Below are 23734 nucleotides of genomic sequence, written 5' to 3'. Positions count from 1 at the left end.
GATACCCCATATGTGGGGGGAATCACTGTTTGGGCACACAACAGGGCTCGGAAGGGAAAGAGCGCCATTTGACTTTTTCAATGAAAAATTGGCTCCAATCTTTAGCGGACACCATGTCGCGTTTGGAGAGCTCCTGTGTGCCTAAATATTGGAGCTCCCCCACAAGTGACCCCATTTTGGAAACTAGACCCCCCAAGGAACTTATCTAGATGCATAGTGAGCACTTTGAACCCCCAAGTGCTTCACAAATTGATCCGTAAAAATGAAAAAGTACTTTTTTTTCACAAAAAAATTATTTTAGCCTCAATTTGTTCATTTCCACATGGGCAACAGATGAAATGGATCCTAAAATGTGTTGGGCAATTTCTCCTGAGTACACTGATACCTCACATGTGGGGGTAAACCACTGTTTGGGCACACGGCAGGGCTCAGAAGGGAAGGAGCGCCATTTGACTTTTTGAATGAAAAATTAGCTCCAATCGTTAGCGGACACCATGTCCCGTTTGGAGAGCCCCTGTGTGCCTAAACATTGGAGCTCCCCCACATGTGACCCCATTTTGGAAACTAGATCTCCCACGGAACTAATCTAGATGTGCGGTGACCACTTTAAACCCCCAAGTGCTTCACATAAGTTTATAACGCAGAGCCGTGAAAATAAAAAATCTTTTTTCTTTCCTCAAAAATTATTTTTTAGCCCACAATTTTTTATTTTCACAAGAGTAACAGGAGAAATTGGACCCCAAAAGTTGTTGTCCAGTTTGTCCTGAGTACGCTGATACCCCATATGTGGGGGGGAACCACTGTTTTGGCACACGTCGGGGCTCGGAAGGGAAGTAGTGACGTTTTGGAATGCAGACTTTGATGGAATGGTCTGCGGGCATCATGTTATGTTTGCAGAGCCCCTGATGTACCTAAACAGTAGAAACCCCCCACAAGTGACCCTATTTTGGAAACTAGACCCCCAAAGGAACTTATCTAGATATGTGGTGAGCACTTTGAACCCCCAAGTGCTTCACAGAAGTTTACAACGCAGAGCCGTGAAAATATAAAATAATTTTTCTTTCCTCAAATATGATGTTTTAGCAAGCAATTTTTTATTTTCACAAGGGTAACAGGAGAAATTGGACCCCAATAATTGTTGCCCACTTTGTCCCGAGTATGCTGGTACCCCATATGTGGGGGTAAACCACTATTTGGGCGCACGTCGGGGATCGGAAGGGAGGGAGCACCATTTGACTTTTTGAACGCAAGATTGGCTGGAATCAATGGTGGTGCCATGTTGCGTTTGGAGACCCCTGATGTGCCTAAACAGTGGAAACCCCTCAATTCTAACTCCAACACTAACCCCAACACACCCCTAACCCTAATCCCAACTCTAGCCATAACCCTTACCACAACCCTAACCCCAACACACCCCTAACCACAACCCTAACCCCAACACACCCATAACCCTAATCCCTAATCCTAACCCTAATCCCAACCCTACCCACAACCCTAACCCCAACACACCCATAACCATAACCCTAACCACAAGCCTAATCTTAACCCTATTTCCAACCCTAGCCCTAATTCCAACCCTAACTCTAATTCCAACCCTAACCCTAAGACTATGTGCCCACGTTGCAGATTCGTGTGAGATTTTTCCGCACCATTTTTGAAAAATCTGCAGGTAAAAGGCAATGCGTTTTACCTGCGGATTTACTGCGGATTTCCAGTGTTTTTTGTGCGGATTTCACCTGCGGATTCCTATTGAGGAACAGGTGTAAAACGCTGCGTAATCCGCACAAAGAATTGACATGCTGCGGAAAATACAACGCAGCGTTCCCGCGCTGTATTTTCCGCACCATGGGCACAGCGGATTTGGTTTTCCATAGGTTTACATGGAACTGTAAACTTGATGGAACACTGCTACAAATCCACAGCGGCCAATCCACTGCGGATACGCAGCCAAATCCGCACCGTGTGCACATAGCCTAATTCTAAGGCTATGTGCACACGCTGCGGAAAACGCTGCGGATATGCAGTGTTTCCGCAGCTGCGGGTGCGCAGCAGTTTCCCGTGAGTTTATAGTTCAATGTAAACCTATGGGAAACAAAAAACGCTGTGCCCATGTGGAAAAAAATGCGCGGAAACGCAGCGGTTTACATTCTGGAGCATGTCACTTCTTTCTGTGGATTCCGCAGCGGTTTTACACCTGCTCCAATAGAAAACCGCAGTTGTAAAACCGCAGTGAAATCCGCAGAAAAACCACGGTGAATCCGCGATAAATCCGCAGCGGTTTTGCACTGCGGATTTAACAAATCCGCTGTGGAAAAATCCGCAGAGGACCAGAATACGTGTGCACATACCCTAACCCTAGTTCTAACCCTAACCCTAGTTCTAACCCTAACCCTAACCCTAGTTCTAACCCTAACCCTAACCCTAGTTCTAACCCTAACCCTAACCCTAGTTCTAACCCTAACCCTAGTTCTAACCCTAACCCTAACCCTAGTTCTAACCCTAACCCTAGTTCTAACCCTAACCCTAACCCTAGTTCTAACTTTAGTGGGGGAAAAAATAAAAAATAAATATTTTCTTTATTTTATTGTTGTCCCTACCTATGGGGGTGATAAAGGGGGGGTTCATTTACTATTTTTTTATTTTGATTACTGTGATAGGTTTTATCACAGTACTCAAAATGTACATCGAACGAATCTGCCGGCCGGCAGACTCGGCGGGCGCACTGCGCATGCGCCCGCCATTTTGGAAGATGGCAGCGCCCAGGGAGAAGAAGGATGGACACCGGGAAGCTCGGTAAGTATGAAGGGGGGGAGATCGGAGCACGGGGGGTGGATCGGAGCACAGGGGGGTGGATCGCAGCACCGGGGGAGCAGACAGGAGGACGGGGGAGCGGACAGGAGGACGGAGGGGAGCGGACCACCGAACGGAGGACTGGGGAGTAGATCGGGGCGGTGGGGGGGGGCAGACCAGTATTTCCAGCCATGGCCGATGATATTGCAGCATCGGCCATGGCTGGATTGCAATATTTCACCAGTTTTTTAGGTGAAATATTACAAATTGCTCTGATTGGCTGTTGCAATTTCAACAGCCAATCAGAGCGATCGTAGCCACGGGGGGGTGAAGCCACCCCCCCTGGGCTGAAGTACCACTCGCCCTGTCCCTGCAGATCGGGTGAAATTGGAATTAACCCTTTCACCCGATCTGCAGGGACGCGATCATTCTGTGACACAGCATATGCGTCACAGGTCGGATTGGCACCAACTTTCATGACGCATACGCTGTGTCACAGGTCGGGAAGGGGTTAAGAGTTCTGGCTCCTACAGACCAGTTAGACGCTCCTAATCAACTCGTTACATGCATTAAAGACAGCTGTCTTACATAATCACCTTTATAAAAAAAAAAGTCCACAGACTCAATTAATCAGTCAGACTCTAACCTCTACAACATGAGCAAGACCAAAGAGTTTTATAAAAGATGGTTGGGACAAGATCATAGACCTGCACAAAGCTGGAATGGGCTATAAAACCATAAGTATGGGTGAGAAGGAGACAACTGTTGGTGCAATAGCTAGAAAATGGAAGAAATACAAAATGACTGTCAGTCGACATCGATCTGGGGAACCGTGCAAAATCTCACCTCGTGGGGTACCCTTGATCATGATGAAGGTAAGAGATCAACCTAAACCTACATGGGGGGAACTTGTTAATGATCTCAAGGCTGCTGGGACCTCAGTCACCAAGAAAAAAATTTCTAACACATTACGTCATAAAGGTTTAAAATCCTGCATTGCCCACAAGGTCCACCTCCTCAAGAAGGCACATGTGCAGGCCCGTCTTAAGGTTGCCAATGAACACCTGGATGATTTTGTGAGTGATTGGGAGAAGGTGCTGTGGTCAGATGAGACAAATATTGAGGTCTTTGGCATTAACTCAACTCGCCGTTTATGGAGGAAGAAAAATGCTGCCTATGACCCAAAAAACACCGTCCCCACTGTCAAGCATGGAGGTAGAAACATTAAGTCTTGGGGTGTTTCTCTGCTAAGGGTACAGGACTACTTCACCGCATCAGTGGGATAATTGATGGTGCTATGTACCGTAAAATCCTGAGTGACAAACTCCTTCTCTCCACCAGGACATTTAAAATGGGCTGTGGCTGGGTCTTCCAACAAGTCAATGACCCAAAACATACAGCCAAGGCAACAAAGGAGTGGCTCAAAAAGAAGCATGTTAAGGTCATAGAGTGGCCTAGCCAGTCTCCAGACCTTAATCCCATAGAAAACTTATGGAGGGAGTTGAAGCTCCAAGTTGCAGAGTGACAGCCTCAAAATCTTAATGATTTAGAGATGATCTGCAAAGATGAGTGGACCAGAATTCCTCCTGACATGTACTCAAACCTCATTATCAACTACAAAAAACGTCTGACTGCTGTGCTTGCCAACAAAGGTTTTGCAAGAGGAAGCAACCTAGCAACCAGGCAACCCCCACATGTAATCAAGTTGGCTAGTAGCCGTAAATCATTCAGCTGAGGCGATGAAAACAAAATCTCTGAGCAGTCATAAATACTCGGTGGACACCTGAGCGTGCTCGGGAAAACCCGAGCAACGAGTACACTCGCTCATCACTACTGACTGAAGCAACTTCTTCCACATGTTTGGTGTGTCTCCCAGGTGGCTTGTTGCAAACTTTAAACAACATTTTTTATGGATATCTTTGAGAAATGGCTTTCTTCTTGCCACTCTTCCATAAAGGCCAGATTTGTGCAGTGTACGACTGATTGTTGTCCTATGGACATACTGTCCCACCTCAGCTGTAGATCTCTGCAGTTCATCCAGAGTGATCATGGGCCTCTTGGCTGCATCTCTGATCAGTCTTCTCCTTGTTTGAGATGAAAGGTTAGAGGGATGGCCGGGTCTTGGTAGATTTGCAGTGGTATGATACTCCTTCCATTTCAATATGATCGCTTGCACAGTGCTCCTTGCGATGTTTAAAGTTTTGGAAATCATTTTGTATCCAAATCCGGCTTTAAACTTCTCCACAACAGTATCACGGACCTGCCTGTTGTGTTCTTTGGTCTTCATGATGCTCTCTGTGCTTCAAACAGAACCCTGAGACTATCACAGAGCAGGTGCATTTATACGGAGACTTGATTACACACAGGTGGATTATATTTATCATCATTAGGCATTTAGGACAACATTGGATCATTCAGAGATCCACAATGAACTTCTGGAGTGAGATTGCTGCACTGAAAGTAAAGGGGCCGAATAATATTACACGTCCCACTTTTCAGTTTTTGAATTTCCACAAAAATTTAAAATAACCAATAAATTTCATTCAGCTTCACAACTGTGTTCTACTTTTTCACCAAAAATTTACATTTGGTATCTTTGAAGCATAATATGTGGAAAAAGGTTGAAAAGTTCCAGGGAGCCGAATACTTTTGCAAGGCACTGTACTATCATGCGCAGTGTGCCTCTGAAGCTGGGTGTATGCTTCCCAGCTTCAGAGGCGAGCTCTGCGCACGACCGGAATCCATCTTCTGAATATCCGGTCATGCGCGGTCACCTGACTTCAGAGATGCAGTGACGGTGTCGGAATGAGATTTTCAAGAGCGGCAATGACGCTGCTCCTGCAAATTATGTTATCACGCACATAGAGGAATGATAACATTGAAAGAAGGCTGACTAGCCTGGGGCAACTAACGATCCATTGACTAGTCAAAGCATCATTAGCATTAAAAAAAAAAAAAAAAAAAAAAAAAAATTGCGCCATTTTCCGATACCCGTAGCGTCTCCATTTTTCATGATCTGGAGTCGGTTGAGGGCTTATTTTTTGCATGCCCAGCTGGCGTTTTTAATGATACCATTTTGGTGCAGATACATTCTTTTGATCGCCCGTTATTGCATTTTAATGCAATGTCGCGGCGACCAGAAAAACTTAATTCTGGCGTTTCAAATTGTTTTATCGCTACGCCGTTTAGCGATCAGGTTAATCCTTTTTTTTATTGATAGATCAGGCGATTCTGAACACGGCGATACCAAATATGTGTAGGTTTGATTTTTTTATTGATTTATTTTGAATGGGGCGAAAGGGGGGTGATTTAAACTTTTTAATTTTTTTGATTTTTTTCACATTTTTTTAACTTTTTTTTTTTTTACTTTTGCCATGCTTCAATAGCCTCCATGGGAGGCTAGAAGCTGGCACAACGCGATTGGCTCTGCTACATAGCAGCGATCATCAGATCGCTGCTATGCAGCAGAAATGCAGGTGTGCTGTGAGCGCCGACCACAGGGTGGCGCTCACAGCTACCGGCGATCAGTAACCATAGAGGTCTCAAGGACATGGGGGTCCTAGTACCCAAAGATACCTCGCCGGATGCAGATTGGGATGCAGAAAGGCAGCGAAGGTACCGCGAAGTACAGGAGTGTGTAGAAAGAAGTCTCGCCCAGGCTAGGCAGAAACAGGAAAGAGATTACAACCAACACGCTCCTGCGATTCCCCTGTCACCTGGCGAGCAAGTACTTAAACGAAAGAGGAGATTACACAAGCTCGATGACCAATGGGAAGCGGAACCGTACACCATCCTGCCATCCGACTTCGACAACACAAAAGTCTGTCTCATCAGCAAAGACAGAGGGGAGACCTCGACAGCGGTATCCAGGGACCACCTTAAGGTCTGCCCCGATAAGTTGAAAGAGAGGGGCACGGCCCCAGAAATCTCCCCGCCGGTAGAAAAGGAGAAGATGTTCCACACCGTCCTTGGTGACTTTCCCCAGTCCTGGACTCAGATAAACCAAGCCATCGTGGTGCCTGTTCTAATGTTTCAACAGCCGGACCCACCAGAAACAATGGTGATACCAGATCATCCGGCCCCGCTACCTCAACAGGCCTTACCTGATGAAGCCATGCCAACCGTTGAACCGGCAAATCCTCCCTCTGCTATCAGTGAATCTGCTGTACCCACTGTTGATAGCAGCAGCTCTGAGAGCCCCAACCTGCCAGTGCTACCCAGACTCACTAGAAGTGTAGCTAGAAGACAGTACACTACACAAGCGGTAGCAAGCATAGCGGGCCCTGTTAGGCCAATAGCAACCCCTGCGCTGCGAAGGTCCACACGCAGCACTCAAAATCAAACTCCCCTCCGCTACAAAACTTGGCGGTATTAATAAGGGCTGCTCTTTAGTTGAAAATGTTTTTCTTGTATATATCTTTTGTTACAGGTTTTAAAATGGACAATAGGGTAATGGACGGTGAATTGCTCAAAAACTTTCAAAAAAAAGGGGGGCCCCTTTGTTTACCCGGGGTCCCCGCTGTTTTAACCACTGAACTGAGAGTCATAAACTGTGCATGACCTAACTTTCGCAACGTTCAAGAATTCTCACCTCCCATAAAGGGAAGCTCTGTTATGTTCAATTGTTATGCTATTTCAAAATGTTGTGTGTTTCCTGTTAACATGTATTGTTGTTCTTGTTTTTCCCAGTCCCGGAGTACTGGATTTAACCGGGGGGGAGTGCAGCGCCCCAGAGTCCTGGTCGTTGCAGTACTGTGGCTCCGCCACTATGGGGAGCTATGGTACGTCTGATTGCACTAAGGGAGTTTCTCTGATCAGGTAACACCTCACTACACTTCACACTCCGGCCACCAGGGGGGGTGGTCCTATCTAGTAGGCCACTCCTCACACTCTGGTAAAACTGGGGGTTGGACAGGAAGACAGGGAGAAGTAGCTGGGAAGAGCTAGTGAGAGGACCTGTCAGGGATGGGTGTTGTGAATTTACCTTTTGGCTCCCTCTAGTGGCTACTAGTGATTTGACTCTGGGTATGTCATTCATCCCTTGTATTCTCACCTGGGTCGTTAGGTCAGGGGTGTTGCTATATAAGCTCCCTGGACCTTCAGTTCAATGCCTGGCAACCTTGATATCAGAGCTAATCTGTAGTGCTCTTGTCTACTGATCCTGGTTCCTGCTTGATTAAGCTAAGTCTGCTTTCTTGCTTTTTGCTATTTGTTTTGGTTTGCATTTTTGTCCAGCTTGTATATTATCTGTTTCCTGACCTTGCTGGAAGCTCTAGGGTGGCTGGTGTTCTCCCCCCGGCCGTTAGACGGTTCGGGGGTTCTTGAATCTCCAGTGTGGATTTTGATAAGGTTTTTGTTGACCATATAAGTTATCTTACTACATTCTGCTATTAGTAAATGGGCCTCTCTTTGCTAAAATCTAGTTCATCTCTGTGTTTGTCATTTCCTCTTACCTCACCGTTATTATTTGTGGGGGGCTACTATCCTACTTTTGGGGTCTATTCTCTGGAGGCAAGAGAGGTCTTTGTTTTCCTCTTCTAGGGGTAGTTAGTCCTCCGGCTGGCGCGAGACATCTAGCGACCAACGTAGGCATGTTCCCCGGCTACTGCTAGTGTTGGCGTTAGGAGTAGATATATGGTCAACCCAGTTACCACTGCCCTATGAGCTGGATTTTTGTACGTCGCAGACTTACTTGTTTCTCTGAGACCCTCGCCATTGGGGTCATAACAGTTTGCCAGGCCAGTATTAAATGTTAAATGCATTGCAGAAGCGGGATTATAAGAAAGAAAGTTCTGAGTTTTTTTTTCTCTCTCTCATTTTTTTTTCTTTTCCCCTTTACCTCTGAGTGGCTTGTGTTTGCTGCAGACATGAATGTCCAGACCTTGATTACAAGTGTGGACCAGCTTGCTGCTCGTGTGCAGGGCATACAAGATTATGTTATCAGAAGTCCTATGTCAGAACCTAAGATATCGATTCCTGAACCGTTTTCCGGAGACCGATTTAAATTTAGAAATTTCAGGAATAATTGTAAATTGTTTTTGTCCCTGAAACCCTGTTCATCTGGAGACTCCGCTCAGCAAGTAAAAATTGTTATTTCTTTTTTACGGGGCGACCCTCAGGATTGGGCCTTCTCGCTGGCGCCAGGAGATCCGGCATTGGCTGACATTGATGCGTTTTTTCTGGCGCTCGGATTGCTTTATGAGGAACCCAATCTTGAGATTCAGGCAGAAAAGGCCTTGCTGGCTATGTCTCAGGGCCAGGACGAGGCTGAAGTGTATTGCCAAAAATTTCGGAAATGGTCCGTGCTGACCCAGTGGAACGAGTGTGCATTGGCTGCTAATTTTAGAAATGGCCTTTCTGAAGCCATTAAGAATGTGATGGTGGGTTTTCCCATTCCCACAGGTCTGAATGATTCTATGGCCCTGGCTATTCAAATCGACCGGCGATTGCGGGAGCGCAAAACCGCTAATTCCCTCATGGTGTTGTCTGAACAGACACCTGATTTAATGCAATGTGATAGAATCTTGACTAGAAATGAGCGGAAAATTCATAGACGCCAGAATGGCTTGTGTTACTACTGTGGTGATTCTACACGTTATCTCAGCATGCTCTAAACGTCTTACTAAGGTTGTTAGTCCGGTCGCCATTGGTAATTTGCAACCTAAATTTATTCTATCTGTAACTTTGATTTGCTCACTGTCATCGTATCCTGTCATGGCGTTTGTGGACTCGGGTGCTGCCCTGAGCCTTATGGATCTGTCATTTGCCAAGCGCTGCGGATTTGTTCTTGAGCCATTGGAAAATCCTATCCCTCTTAGGGGTATTGATTCTACGCCATTGGCAAAAAATAAACCGCAGTTTTGGACACAGGTTACCATGTGCATGACTCCCGAACATCGGGAGGTAATACGTTTTCTTGTTCTGCATAAAATGCATGATTTGGTTGTTTTGGGTTTGCCATGGTTACAGACCCATAATCCAGTCCTGGACTGGAAGGCTATGTCAGTGTCAAGTTGGGGCTGCCATGGAATTCATGGAGATTCCCTGCCCTTGTCTATTGCTTCTTCTACGCCTTCGGAAGTTCCGGCGTATTTGTCTGATTATCAGGATGTCTTCAGCGAGTCTAAGTCCAGTGCACTGCCTCCTCATAGGGAATGTGACTGTGCAATAGATTTGATTCCTGGCAGTAAGTTTCCTAAGGGGAGACTGTTTAATCTGTCGGTACCTGAACATACCGCGATGCGTTCATATATCAAGGAGTCTCTTGAGAAGGGGCATATCCGTCCTTCTTCTTCCCCTCTTGGTGCGGGATTCTTTTTTGTGGCCAAAAAGGACGGATCTTTGAGGCCTTGTATTGACTATCGGCTTTTAAATAAGATCACTGTCAAATTTCAGTATCCTTTGCCGCTGTTGTCAGATTTGTTTGCCCGGATTAAAGGTGCCAAGTGGTTCACCAAGATAGACCTTCGTGGTGCGTACAACCTTGTGCGCATTAGGCAGGGCGATGAATGGAAAACCGCATTCAATACGCCCGAAGGTCATTTTGAGTACTTGGTGATGCCATTCGGTCTCTCTAATGCACCTTCAGTTTTTCAGTCCTTCATGCATGACATTTTCCGGAAGTATCTGGATAAATTTTTGATTGTTTATCTGGATGATATTCTGTTTTTTTCTGATGTTTGGGACTCGCATGTGGAGCAGGTCAGGATGGTTTTTGAGATTCTGCGTGAAAATTCTTTGTTTGTAAAAGGCTCAAAGTGTCTCTTTGGTGTACAGAAGGTTCCCTTTTTGGGGTTCATTTTTTCCCCTTCTGCTGTGGAGATGGATCCAGTCAAGGTCCGAGCTATTCATGATTGGACTCAACCCTCGTCAGTTAAGAGTCTTCAGAAGTTCTTGGGTTTTGCTAACTTCTACCGTCGTTTTATCGCAAATTTCTCTAGCGTTGTTAAACCGCTGACGGATATGATCAAGAAAGGCTCTGATGTAGCTAACTGGGCTCCTGTTGCCGTGGAGGCTTTCCAGGAGTTAAAACGCCGGTTTACTTCGGCGCCTGTTTTGTGCCAGCCTGACATCTCACTTCCCTTTCAGGTTGAGGTGGATGCTTCGGAGATTGGGGCAGGGGCCGTTTTGTCGCAGAGAGGCCCTGGTTGCTCTACTATGAGACCTTGTGCCTTTTTCTCTAGGAAGTTTTCGCCGGCAGAGCGAAATTATGATGTGGGCAATCGGGAGTTGTTGGCCATGAAGTGGGCATTTGAGGAGTGGCGTCATTGGCTCGAGGGTGCTAAGCATCGTGTGGTGGTCTTGACTGATCACAAAAATCTGATGTATCTCGAGTCTGCTAAACGCCTGATTCCTAGACAGGCCCGCTGGTCATTGTTTTTCTCCCGTTTTGACTTTGTGGTCTCGTATTTACCAGGTTCTAAGAATGTGAAGGCCGATGCTCTGTCTAGGAGCTTTGTGCCTGATGCTCCTGGAGTCGCTGAACCTGTGGGTATTCTTAAGGAAGGAGTTATCGTGTCTGCTATTTCTCCAGATCTGCGACGTGTGTTGCAGAGATTTCAGGCTGGTAGGCCTGACTCTTGTCCACCTGACAGATTGTTTGTGCCTGCTAGATGGACCAGCAGAGTCATTTCCGAGGTTCATTCCTCGGTGTTGGCAGGGCACCCGGGAATTTTTGGCACCAGAGATCTGGTGGCCAGGTCCTTTTGGTGGCCTTTCTTGTCAAGGGATGTGCGGTCATTTGTACAGTCCTGTGGTACTTGTGCTCGAACTAAGCCTTGCTGCTCTCGTGCCAGCGGGTTGCTCTTGCCCTTGCCTGTCCCGAAGAGACCTTGGACACACATCTCTATGGATTTCATTTCTGATCTTCCGGTGTCTCAGGGCATGTCTGTCATCTGGGTGATATGTGACCGTTTCTCCAAGATGGTCCATTTGGTTCCTTTGCCTAAGCTGCCCTCCTCTTCTGATCTGGTTCCTGTGTTCTTCCAGAACGTGGTTCGTTTGCACGGCATTCCTGAGAATATTGTGTCGGACAGAGGATCCCAGTTTGTTTCCAGGTTCTGGCGATCCTTTTGTGGTAGGATGGGCATTGAGGAGTCGTTTTCATCCGCTTTCCATCCCCAGACTAACGGACAAACGGAGCGAACTAATCAGACTCTGGAGGCTTATTTGAGGTGTTTTGTCTCTTCTGATCAGGATGATTGGGTGACCTTCTTGCCGTTGGCTGAATTTGCCCTTAATAATCGGGCTAGTTCCGCCACCTTGGTTTCGCCATTTTTCTGCAACTCTGGTTTCCATCCTCGTTTTTCCTCGGGACATGTGGAGCCTTCTGACTGTCCTGGGGTGGATTCCATGGTGGATAGGTTGCAGCGGATCTGGGGGCATGTGGTGGACAACTTGAAGTTGTCACAGGAGAAGGCTCAGCGTTTTGCCAACCGCCGCCGCGGTGTGGGTCTCCTCTCCCAAATTTAAGCCTCGATTCATTGGTCCTTACAAGATATTGGAAATCATTAATCCTGTATCTTTTCGCCTGGATCTTCCGGTGTCGTTTGCCATCCACAACGTATTTCATAGGTCCTTGTTGCGGCGGTACGTTGTGCCTGTGGTTCCTTCTGCTGAGCCTCCTGCTCCGGTGTTGGTTGAGGGCGAGTTGGAGTACGTGGTGGAGAAGATCTTAGATTCTCGTCTCTCCAGGCGGAGGCTTCAGTACCTGGTCAAGTGGAAGGGCTATGGTCAGGAGGATAATTCCTGGGTGGTCGCCTCTGATGTGCATGCGGCCGATTTAGTTTGTGCCTTTCACGCCGCTCATCCTGATCGCCCTGGTGGTCTTGGTGAGGGTTCGGTGACCCCTCACTAAGGGGGGGGTACTGTTGTGAATTTACCTTTTGGCTCCCTCTAGTGGCTACTAGTGATTTGACTCTGGGTATGTCATTCATCCCTTGTATTCTCACCTGGGTCGTTAGGTCAGGGGTGTTGCTATATAAGCTCCCTGGACCTTCAGTTCAATGCCTGGCAACCTTGATATCAGAGCTAATCTGTAGTGCTCTTGTCTACTGATCCTGGTTCCTGCTTGATTAAGCTAAGTCTGCTTTCTTGCTTTTTGCTATTTGTTTTGGTTTGCATTTTTGTCCAGCTTGTATATTATCTGTTTCCTGACCTTGCTGGAAGCTCTAGGGTGGCTGGTGTTCTCCCCCCGGCCGTTAGACGGTTCGGGGGTTCTTGAATCTCCAGTGTGGATTTTGATAGGGTTTTTGTTGACCATATAAGTTATCTTACTACATTCTGCTATTAGTAAATGGGCCTCTCTTTGCTAAAATCTAGTTCATCTCTGTGTTTGTCATTTCCTCTTACCTCACCGTTATTATTTGTGGGGGGCTACTATCCTAATTTTGGGGTCTATTCTCTGGAGGCAAGAGAGGTCTTTGTTTTCCTCTTCTAGGGGTAGTTAGTCCTCCGGCTGGCGCGAGACATCTAGCGACCAACGTAGGCATGTTCCCCGGCTACTGCTAGTGTTGGCGTTAGGAGTAGATATATGGTCAACCCAGTTACCACTGCCCTATGAGCTGGATTTTTGTACGTCGCAGACTTACTTGTTTCTCTGAGACCCTCGCCATTGGGGTCATAACAGATGGGATCCTGGCAGACTCCTCAGAGCAGAACTAACCAGTGCACAACGGGAATACAGTAAAGAAGTATTGGGACCAGAAGGAGTCGTGCTGTTAGACCGAGGCAACATCCTTCTGAGGCGCAAACAGTCGGTGGCCGGAACGCCGAGCAAGTAAGAGACTAAGTACACTGCAAACCACGGCCGGACAGCTAATTACAGGTTGGCTGTCTCACTTAACACCTAAGCAGACAACGGAGGCAGCTGTGGGAGAGGGGCGACTCTAGGGTCCCGGAAGAACTCCAGGCCTACCCCGTCATACGGGTGCGTCCTACCATATCACCTGGAGGACGAAGAGAACGAACAAATAGAGACAGACAGAAACAGTTGTGAGGACTATCCCGGGAGCTCAGCAGGGAAGAACTACAACACCCAGCGCTAGAAGGTAGACACTGATTCCCACCTGTAAAGAGAACTTCTGATGTGCCTTTGGGCCGGCCGGTCTCTGACAACCCAGTTAACAGCGCTCTGGACTGAGGTCTCCAAAACCTTCAGTAAAGAGGTAAAGAGACTGCAACCTGGTGTCCTCGTTATTTACCGCGACCTGCACCCCACAACTGCACCGCTACACCACCACTTATTCTACCGGACGTCCCTCACCGACACACAGGGCCACGGACCGGGTCTAGCCACCGTGACAACCCCAGGACTGAGACCCAGAGGCTCGGCTTCGGGTACCCCTCGGCCCTGCAGCGGTGTGGGGGCGCTCCACTGGCAACAGGTGAATTAGGAGTCCAGGCAGTCCAGAGACAAGCAGAATCCCCTTGGCAAGTCAGGTAGAAGTCTTGCACTCTGTACTTGCTGTAACTGAGGTGCCTGTTGCCACTAAGTGTTCCCAGCTAAGTCCTAATTCGTTCCCCTGTCCTGGAACAGGTACCTGTATGGTAGGCAGCTTGAGCTATGCTTACTGGGATCTTTTCACAGAGACTCCAGGCTCCAAGGCGCTGCTGTACCACAGGTGAATATGGGCAAAGTCCATGTAATCCTCTGCCTTCTGGTTCTGCTCTGTGTCTTCTAGTTCCACAAAAGCCTCGGGCTCCCGGTACCCGGATTCTGGACACTGACTCCCTGGAGGCCTACTCGTAGCCTCCTTGAGTCCTGTATCTCCTCTCTGCTCCCTTCCTGTCTGTCCTCGCTCACAGACTCTCTGTACAGACTAAACTAACTCCGTCTCCAAACCAGGATCTTTATCCAGGGAAGCTGCCCTAAACAGGGTTTTGAGCTCCCCCTCCTTGGATGGATTTGGAAGGTGATGTGTGTGTGATAAACAGCCAAAGGGAATCTCACTTGTCTCCAGACATAGCACTACCCTCCCCGAGAGGAAGGCAGCATTACGTATGTGGTACCTGAACTCCTGGGGTGCCGCATAATCATGGAATCACATTCTCAGGTCATTTTTACTGCACAATGAACATCATAAAAATAAGACCGAAAGAACATCGGCAGAGTTGCATTTCATTTTTAAGAATTTCACCACGCTTGGAATTTTCTTTTTATATTTTCCAGTACATTCTATGTTAAAATGATTGTCATTCAAAATTACAACTCCTCCCGCAAAAGACAAGCCTTCGTAAAGCTATGCCAATGGAAAAAAGGGAAGCACAAAAAATAGTAAATTTCCAGTTTGAAGGTGTTAAAACGATGCCACTTACAGACATATTTGTGAACCAAAACATATTTATACTGTATATCATCAAGCATTAACAGTTACCTATTTAATAAAGTAAATGAGAAATCCTGTAGGAAATACCCTACACTATAGCAGCAGTAACAGCTGTCCTGCTCCTTGCATCATTGGCTTATGGGCATAATGAGCTTTTATCCTCCTCTCAGTTGGGTTCTTGGCTTTGTGAGCTAACTGTGTGGCCATCACAACCAGATTCTGGCAAAATGCTAAAATGTATTGGTCTGTAACTAGTCTTAGTTTGGGAAGATCATGCTGTAAGAGTCCTCTGTTTCCAGAGAGGGCTGTGATCTTCCAGTGGACTGACTTTTCACCTGCTTGGAGTATTTCCTTTTATTGAGTGACCCAATCCAATAATAGTATGCGAGATTGTAGTTCAGTGCTACTTCTGAGTCCCGTTTCAGAAGACCTGCTACGTGTCGCCGCCATCAGAGTGTGTAACACCACTACGCTTAATTATTCCTGCTGTTTTGCAACACTTTCAGTGCTCTGGTTGTCATGACGACAGAATAAAGAGATAAAATTAAGAAAACAGAAAAGTCTGTCAGGTTTCAGCATCACTTCCTCAATTTTCATTAATTTTCAAGAGGCACGATTTTTAACTCATTCCTTAAATCAATTACGTGCTGTCTATTGATTGTAATATGTACTGAAAAGATGGGTAACATACCCCAAAATTCAGATGCAACTGCGAGAATATGAAATTTAAAGAGGGCTCTTACACTAGAACTGTTAACCATAGGGAATACCAGCTCCCCAGAATGAGCTTCAAACATATCTGTAAAACTCAGCTTCCTTACTGGGGTCATCCAGGCTAATGATATTGATGAGCTCTCCATGGCACAGGATCAGATCGGTGTATGTTGGACCAGCAGTGACTGACCGGCAATGAACAGGTTGGAACAGCACAGCTCTAGTCACTGGGTAGTGTCCGTTGCCAAGAACTGCAGCTCAGCACAAGCTGTGCCATCAGTATCCAAATCAGCACTACACCTGGGAAGAAAAGTAAGATATGAAAGATAAGTGCTGCAACACCTGAAGTTTCAGCTAAAGTGCTGTACTCAGTACTAAAGATGCTTGTTTTAAAGGAGCTTAATCATTCTGAGATTGCATTTGTCATTAAAAGTGGCATTTTGTTTGTCCAGGCATGGGGTTCAAACCACTCTATGTGACTGCAGACTTGTGAATCCTCACAACGTGCACGCTGCACACTGTCAGGATTCTTGGCACCGTGGAATCCTCACAGCATACAGTGTGCGCTCTGTGCAGATATACAAGTCTGCAGTTATGTAGAGTGGCTGCAGATTAAGGTTAAGTTCACACAGGGTGTTTTTGCTGCGTTTTTTGCTGTGTTTTTTAATTCTAATTTTCAGCTGCTTTTTACAATACCAGCAAAGCCTATGAGATTTCGGAAATCTCATGCACACACATTGTTTTTTTGTTTGATCAGTATTTTGTGCTTTGCTGCGTTTTTTTGGACATAGAGCATGTCACTTCTTTCAGTCTTTTTTTCTGCGTTTTTCCATCCATTGACTTGAATGGGTGTTGAAAAAAACGCAGCAAAAACCCAGGTATCATTATTTGCTGCGTTTTTGCTGCTGAAAATCCAAGGACATTAGCATGGAAAAGAGAAAAAAATGCACCAAAAAAGCGCACCAAAAAAGCACCTAAACCTAATTTTTTGACGCAGCTTCTTTCCTGCCAAGATGATCAGGTTTTGCTGCAGAAAAAAAGCAGCAAAAACGCCCTGTGTGAACTTACCCTTAAGCTTCAAAACATAAGATAAAAACAAAATGTAGTAAGTAAATAAGTAAATAGTAAATGACATAGGATAATTAGTTAACACTATCTATCCCATCGCCATCCCACCGCTGGCAAGGTGCACCTAATCAGGACGATTCCTGACTTTTGTAGTTCATCTCACTATGAGACAGCAGATGTCAAAATAGATGAGGGCAGAGCAGGACCCAGACCTGACTGTTCAGACACCTGCCCATCGAAAGCTACGTAAACAAAATACCAGCTCAAAAGCCACACCACTGTTTGCATAAAGTACAAAAAAAATAAAGCAAAACCAAAGAAATGAGCCAGAGCACATGTTGGTATAAGTGCCATGTGTATGTATACATTCACACTGTGGTCATTTAACAGACCTAAAATAAAAAATAAAGTGAGCAAATAACCTGCAGGAAGTAAATAAGTAAATAGTATTAGTACATGTAAATAAACTCCAAGCCTGGGCAACCCCTTTAAATTTTAAGAAATTACTTGTTATATCAGTTGATATTTATATTGTTTTAGTTTCATTAGTTTATTACAAAGCAGAAAGTTTGTGAATTTTGCTAAAACAGCTAATTTACAATGATGATAGAATCATTTTGATTGCAACTCAGTTTAGGAGATAGGAACAGCAGCAATAACAGTGCAGTGACCCCATAATACCAGGGAAGCCGGCCAGCAATACCCTGCACTCCGCTGGCCACATACCGGCACCTGAGGTTGGATAAAACAGCATGTCTTCCTCATAGCCTGTAGGCTGTTATAAGGACACAGGCAAGGAAGCATTGGCGGCTTTGTAATAGTGTTACCAGCATTATTGATTAGCATAAATGCAGACAAAACTGAATAAATTGGTATCACAGTGTGAGGATATATTATATTGTGTATCTTCATTTATTATGTAGGTGTCTGGGTTTCTCTGTCTTTTCCGTCATAGCAGTAGCTTTGAGAAATTCAGGTGCTAGATCTGTGGAAATAGCACAAGCTAGGATTACATCTACTCGTATGATTATCTCATCTCAAGAGTTGGTTCACACCAAGGTTGTGCAGGACTGTCGGCATCTTTGCTAGCAAAATCTCCCAAACTTTGTGTCAACGTCGCTCTAGACTTTAATGTAAATGTTTGACGATCCGAGGGAAAAAAATCAGACATTAGGGCAGCCCTATAGACTAACTTTGGTCTGAGGGCAATCCGATGTTTTGTTGGATCATTCTTGTACGGAGAAAATAATGGTGTGCACCAGGCCTTGGTCACATGAGATACTGTAATCAAGTGAAGTCAGGGAGTACTATCGTCTTCAGTTGGATGTCATCTACTGGCTGGTAGCTGGATTGGAGATGTATTCCTAATATTCGGGGAGTGTCTTGGTCTTTAGAGAATGTATGAGTGGCAATCACAGCCCTCTGTAATTCCACATGTGCCATGAGTGCCAGGCAAGATGGTTACACACAGTGCATTGCTCTGCGTGATTTCTGAATGGTTCATGTTGAGTGACATTTTGGTTTTCTGGAATCACCCTTCTAGAGAATTCGGTGTACAAGTTGGATTACATGTTGTTGATCTATGGCCACTTAGCCACAATATGCAGGTAAATGGCACCAAGGTGCAAGTCAGATAGGGCCTATGCACATGAACTTCTGTGTTTTTGAAAATAATAGACTTTTTTATTATAATGGACAACATCTTCAACACTGCAATGACTTAGTGAGGTTTCTTGCCATGTTTCATTGTGCATTTATTCTCGCCATGCATTTCCAGCAGAGAAAGATAAAACTCAAAACTAATTATTTCATTTTACCAAACATATAGGGACTTAAAAATGACGCACAATGGTCAATACTTTAAGGCGCAGGAAATACAATATAACTTGTTCATAATTCTTTCGATGACTTTAAATGGAAATTTCTAGCTCTACAGCTTGGTGTCTGAAGACCTAGCATTAGGTGGTAGAATGCTGGTACTTATAAGACTGGTGGTATAATATAGTTATCCGGGGTGGACACAGACAGAAAATGGTTCCTGTGCTAGAATAGTATATGGACTGTTTGCAGTCCAAGAGATCCTCACATTGCACAATTCTACCTGCTTTGGAGGTAGACGTGGCTTCATAAAATTTTTGGGCCCCTCTGCGACTGCACAGGTTGCACCAATGATATGTCCGCCTCTGGTATGAATGCTGTAACCAGTAGTTCCACCATAACTGAAGAGCCGCAGGTTGTTATTTAAAGCTCTTTTATTTTTCTAACATGTTCGAATACATATTATGACTTCATGTAAGATACATCTCAACCCATAATCAAGACAAAGAAGCAGTGAAGCACAGATATGGAATTATTTCATACATGGGCATAAATCTAGTTGGATGTCACATTCACCCTTTAGTATTCAGCACTGAGCTGCCAGATTGTGGTGTGGGTGTAGAACAGCGATCACAGCCCCTCCTATTCCTATACCATGAATAGTGAGTCCTGCTAGTCTTTAGAACACGCTTGGGTGGCATATTATGCTGCGATTACACCGTTTTCTAGCCCCCTCCTTTGCAAACTCTTCGTATGAGATGCAAAATTGAAGTGTTCGTTAAAGTGCAGCCCTGACACTGGAGAGAAGGCAGAAGAATAGCTGCTGTGTCTCTGTGAATGGAGATCAGTGACAAGCCTGTCTCTAGCCACCGTGGAACCTGCATGGGATTGAGGCGTCTGATGCTGATGCTGCTGCAATGAAGAATCTACAGGCAGCCTGAGAGGACAGCAGACTATGGTGGCACCTGCTCACCTTGCTTTACACCTGGCAGACAATGGAACTGAATTTCAAGGGAACTATCGGCAGGAACATCAGTGCCTTCTGCAATCCTGAGCCAGTGCAGTGATGCTCCTATACAATGAGGTCTTGCGTCTGAAGGGTTGCTTTCCCCCTCTGCTTTTGTGCATTATTTGCAGATAGCTATTGACTGACATTCCTGGGCGTGTATTTTCTTTCTGGCGATCGGATCTATGCTGCAGGGACACCTGTGTGGCGAAGAGGTGGTACATCAGATGATGGATGTGCAGAGCTGATTGCAGACCAGCAGTGTGGTTGATCAGGCAGACTACTCTGCAGCCCTTGCTATCTTTGCAAGCTGCTCACTCAGGGGACCCATGAGCAGAGGAGCCACCCTCCAGCGCAGGACCACCTACCACATCTCTTTGACCCTAGTCAAATTAGAGGCTGTGGGAGATGAAAAAAAGGCTGACAGCACTGAAGTATTCCGGAAACATGACACTCCTTCTCTTGGCAGCACACCTGGACTGGCCCATTGCCTCTCACTGGATAGAGATTTTCCTGATGTCTGGGCTTGGGCAGGGCCCACTCCTGAAGCCGGGGTGAGTGATGGAAAAGAAAAGACTATCACTGAAGAAAGTGCACTATTGAATAATACTAGCAAGGGGACAGTTGTTGGTTCAAAGGGGGCTCAGGATACCAATGATGCACTCTTGCCAGTTTCCTTAAAAGCAAAACAATCTGAAACATCTGTCCCAGACCGAGAACAATGTGCAATTCCCATCAGATCAACAGCATTTGTAAAGCGGAGTGACACTGTATTATGCCGCCCTTCACCTTCTATACCAGTAAGTAACATAACAAGCACTTTTTCAACAGTGGGACAAGCTGAGAGCCAAGTGTCTAGCAATGGAACTACAGAAAAAGTGGGGTTCTCTGAAACATCAACAACAGATGAATATTTACCAGGAGCAGGAGGTACGTGTACACCCGCCACTTCTACTCCATCACCTACAGATAAGGGGACATCACGAGTCCCAACAAAGGTAGTAGCCGGAAATACTGGGGTTATAACCCAAAAACAGGAAGAGAATGGCACCGTGATACCTAGTACTTCATTACCAGCAGCATCTGTGAACAACTCAGTTTCATCAAACACCACAAGTTCTTCAACTCCGAAACAGGAAACTACAAAGCCCGAAACGTCTAGTCATGCAGTACATGGGGATAAGCCAACAAATGTTTCTAGCACTGAAGAATCATCAAGCCAGAACAAAAAAACGTCTAGCGCTTCAGGGCCTCCAGGAGGAATGAAGGAAACAAGAACTGCTAGTGCTCCAGTGCCTTTTAGTCAAAGGGATTTTCCCTTTGGTGGAGTACGAGTAATTAGAGGTTCCCTCACGAGAAGACCTGCACTTGATACTGAAGTTTCCAGAGACTTAATAACCAGTTCTGTGCCAGTGCATGTTTCCAAAGTTACAGAAGGGGTCAGTCCTCAAGCACCAGTCACCGAATCCAGAATCACCCGCCGGAGTTTAAAGGCATCAAAGGTACCAGCTGTATGTTCAGATTCACCAACGCATACCTGTTCTGCTCCAATTTCTGAAGAAAAATCTGATAGAGCAGTAGAACTTGCAGACAAACCATGCACAATACCATCCAGCATACCCCGAGTTACTGCTCCCCCAATAAGTGCTGCTCGCACTGCATCAGCATTATTTTCTGCATCTCGTTCTGGAGGCGCCCCAGTAATTGCAGCAAAACCTAGTGAGGCCAAAATAATTGCTGCTAGAAGTGCAGCTCGGGGAGTTAGAGCTGCATCTGTAGTGGTGACAGCTGAAGAGTCCATAGGAATCAGAGCTCCACTTACAGGAATAGTCACTGAGAAAACAAAGACTGGAGGTACTGGCACATATCCTGGAGCAAAACCACCTATTAGTACATCCAAAACTTTACCTTCTGGGGTACCTCCAGTTACAGCGATAAAAGCCCCAAGCATAATTGCTAAACCTGCAATTTTATCTGGTGATGCCGTACCATCTCCCACTCCTCGGACTAAAACGTCAACTGGAATAAAAGCACCAGTGTCTGGCATGGGAACATACCCAGGTGCTAGGGCACCAGTTACTGGGACCACCAAATCTCCTGGTGCAAAAGCAAACAATGATAGGCCTGTTACTTTAATAGAAAAGAATGCTCTTGACATCAGTGAACTAACCGCTCCTAGAGAAAAGACTCCAGAGCCTTTACTTTTGCTATCTCTCTCACCATGTAAAGATTTAGATGTTTCTTTGCCAGTTGAAGTAGATGACCACACGCAAGACAGTGATGACCCAGGAAAGACTAAACGGTTGGAAAGACTTTTCCATAGACAGGATGCTATGTGGATCAGTACTAGTGTCACCTCAGATTACTTTCTTCAAAACTCTCCCAATCGACGCTGCAACAGTCCTCGACAGCATTCAAGTCCTACTTTTTTTTCTGGACCTAGATATTCTTTTAGCTCTCCAGCCAGCCCATTGCTCCCTGTACCATGCCAGCCAGGAACACCATATCGTGAAGCACCAGTAACTGTATCTCTCTCAGTGAGCCCAGATAAGTCTGGGGAATCACAGAAGAACACCTTACAAATAGAAACCAAGACAAGACCTCCATACCTTTCTAGTGTAAGTGTCTCGGGACTTCCTACTCCTGTAGATCAAACGAAGATCCCTCCTGTTCTTCTTACACCATGTAAGGAAAAAGGCAGTCGAATACTTAAACTCACCAAGGCCTCCAAAAGTCAAGACAACCGTGACAAAAATCTAAGTCAAAAAAGTGGTTCAAATAGACTCTCATGGCCTGAAAATGAAGGTGGTAAAAGTAAGTCAAAATCCTCCACCAAGAGCAGCCCTAGAGCTGAGACTCCAAAACTCTCTGCAGGAGGAAAAAGTCTGCTGTCTCCTTCCTCATGCGACCCTAAAGGTTTTAGAAAGGGAAAAAGCAAGACTGTGGACAATAGTGACTTCGATTTACTACCCGACGAATTTAAAAAGGGCCGTGAAGGAACATCTCCTACTGGAGACAAGGCCAGGTCTTCAGCGGCTAGGGATAGGAAGATGCTAAAGTTTATAAGCGGAATATTCACAAAATCCACTGTGGCCTCTTCTGTCTCACCAACTGGATTAAGTCCTGGAGATGAGAGGGATTTCGCACAAAGTAAGTGTAAACGTATAATTCTCTCCATAGATTTTTTTCTACTTTTTAATTTTTTATTCATAGCTACATAATAGGTCTCTTTTAAAATAAACTAGTGAATTATTCAGTACCATCTTCTTACACTTCATTTCCTTAGCAATCAATCTGTAGTTTAAGATAAATCCAGCATCTGATCAGTTGCCATAGGCTACTCTGCATTATTAACCTAAGAGCAAGTCAAAAGTAGCTATTTTTTGCTTTTATATTATTCCCACTGCTCTGCTTGGTATTTAACTTTTCTGTTTTGTTTCAATCCGCAATATGGTTCACGGGCCTTTTTATTTAGTGATAATTTTGTGGTCTTTACCAAGTGGGCGGTACTCACAGGATTTTCTGGGGGCGTATCTTTAGGCTGCTCTGCATTACACTGCAACAAAGAAAAAGACAAAGACAAGCCATATGAAGTGGGATCACCAGACAATATACAATAAAAAAATTCTTTATTATTGAACATCTACACACACACAAAATATATATATAGATAAAAACACTTAAAAAGTCAATAGAAGTCTCTCATATAAAGTGAATATAGCCCAGGTAAAATACACACAAGACACTAATATGTGAATTTCTCACAAGAGACACCCTATAAATTGCCCCCTGCAGCAAATAAATAAATGAAGCATAGGTATCAGCTAGGCTGCGTTGCTAGAGATAATCAAATACACATCCTGATAACAAAAATAAGGGAGATGTACTGAGCAAGGAATGGATGGCAAATATAGGTATAAAATATCAAAATATCAGCCATTTAGTACCATATTCAGCACAAGATAGAACGATAAGTAGATCATGATGAAACCCATGCTGTATTAATAGAACA

At 45.3% G+C, this 23734-nt stretch overlaps 1 protein-coding gene across 3 annotated transcripts in view; it reads left to right on the top strand.

Moving 5' to 3' along the window:
- Positions 1-23734, top strand: part of AGAP2 (ArfGAP with GTPase domain, ankyrin repeat and PH domain 2) — a 405703-nt gene that overhangs the window by 116362 nt on the left and 265607 nt on the right. For 2 of the 3 annotated variants that reach the window (XM_077297781.1, XM_077297780.1), the window contains exon 1: positions 19381-22872. The exons of the other annotated variant lie outside the window; for it this stretch is intronic. In XM_077297781.1, the coding sequence (XP_077153896.1) occupies positions 20052-22872 (2821 nt within the window). In that variant the 5' untranslated portion in view covers positions 19381-20051. Of the gene's footprint in view, positions 1-19380; positions 22873-23734 lie in introns of those variants that run through there. 3 annotated transcript variants of the gene reach the window in all.

Source organism: Ranitomeya variabilis, chromosome 3, assembly GCF_051348905.1.
Source record: "Ranitomeya variabilis isolate aRanVar5 chromosome 3, aRanVar5.hap1, whole genome shotgun sequence".
Classification (NCBI taxonomy): Eukaryota; Metazoa; Chordata; class Amphibia; order Anura; family Dendrobatidae; genus Ranitomeya; species Ranitomeya variabilis.
This window is presented reverse-complemented; position numbering and strand designations above follow the sequence as displayed.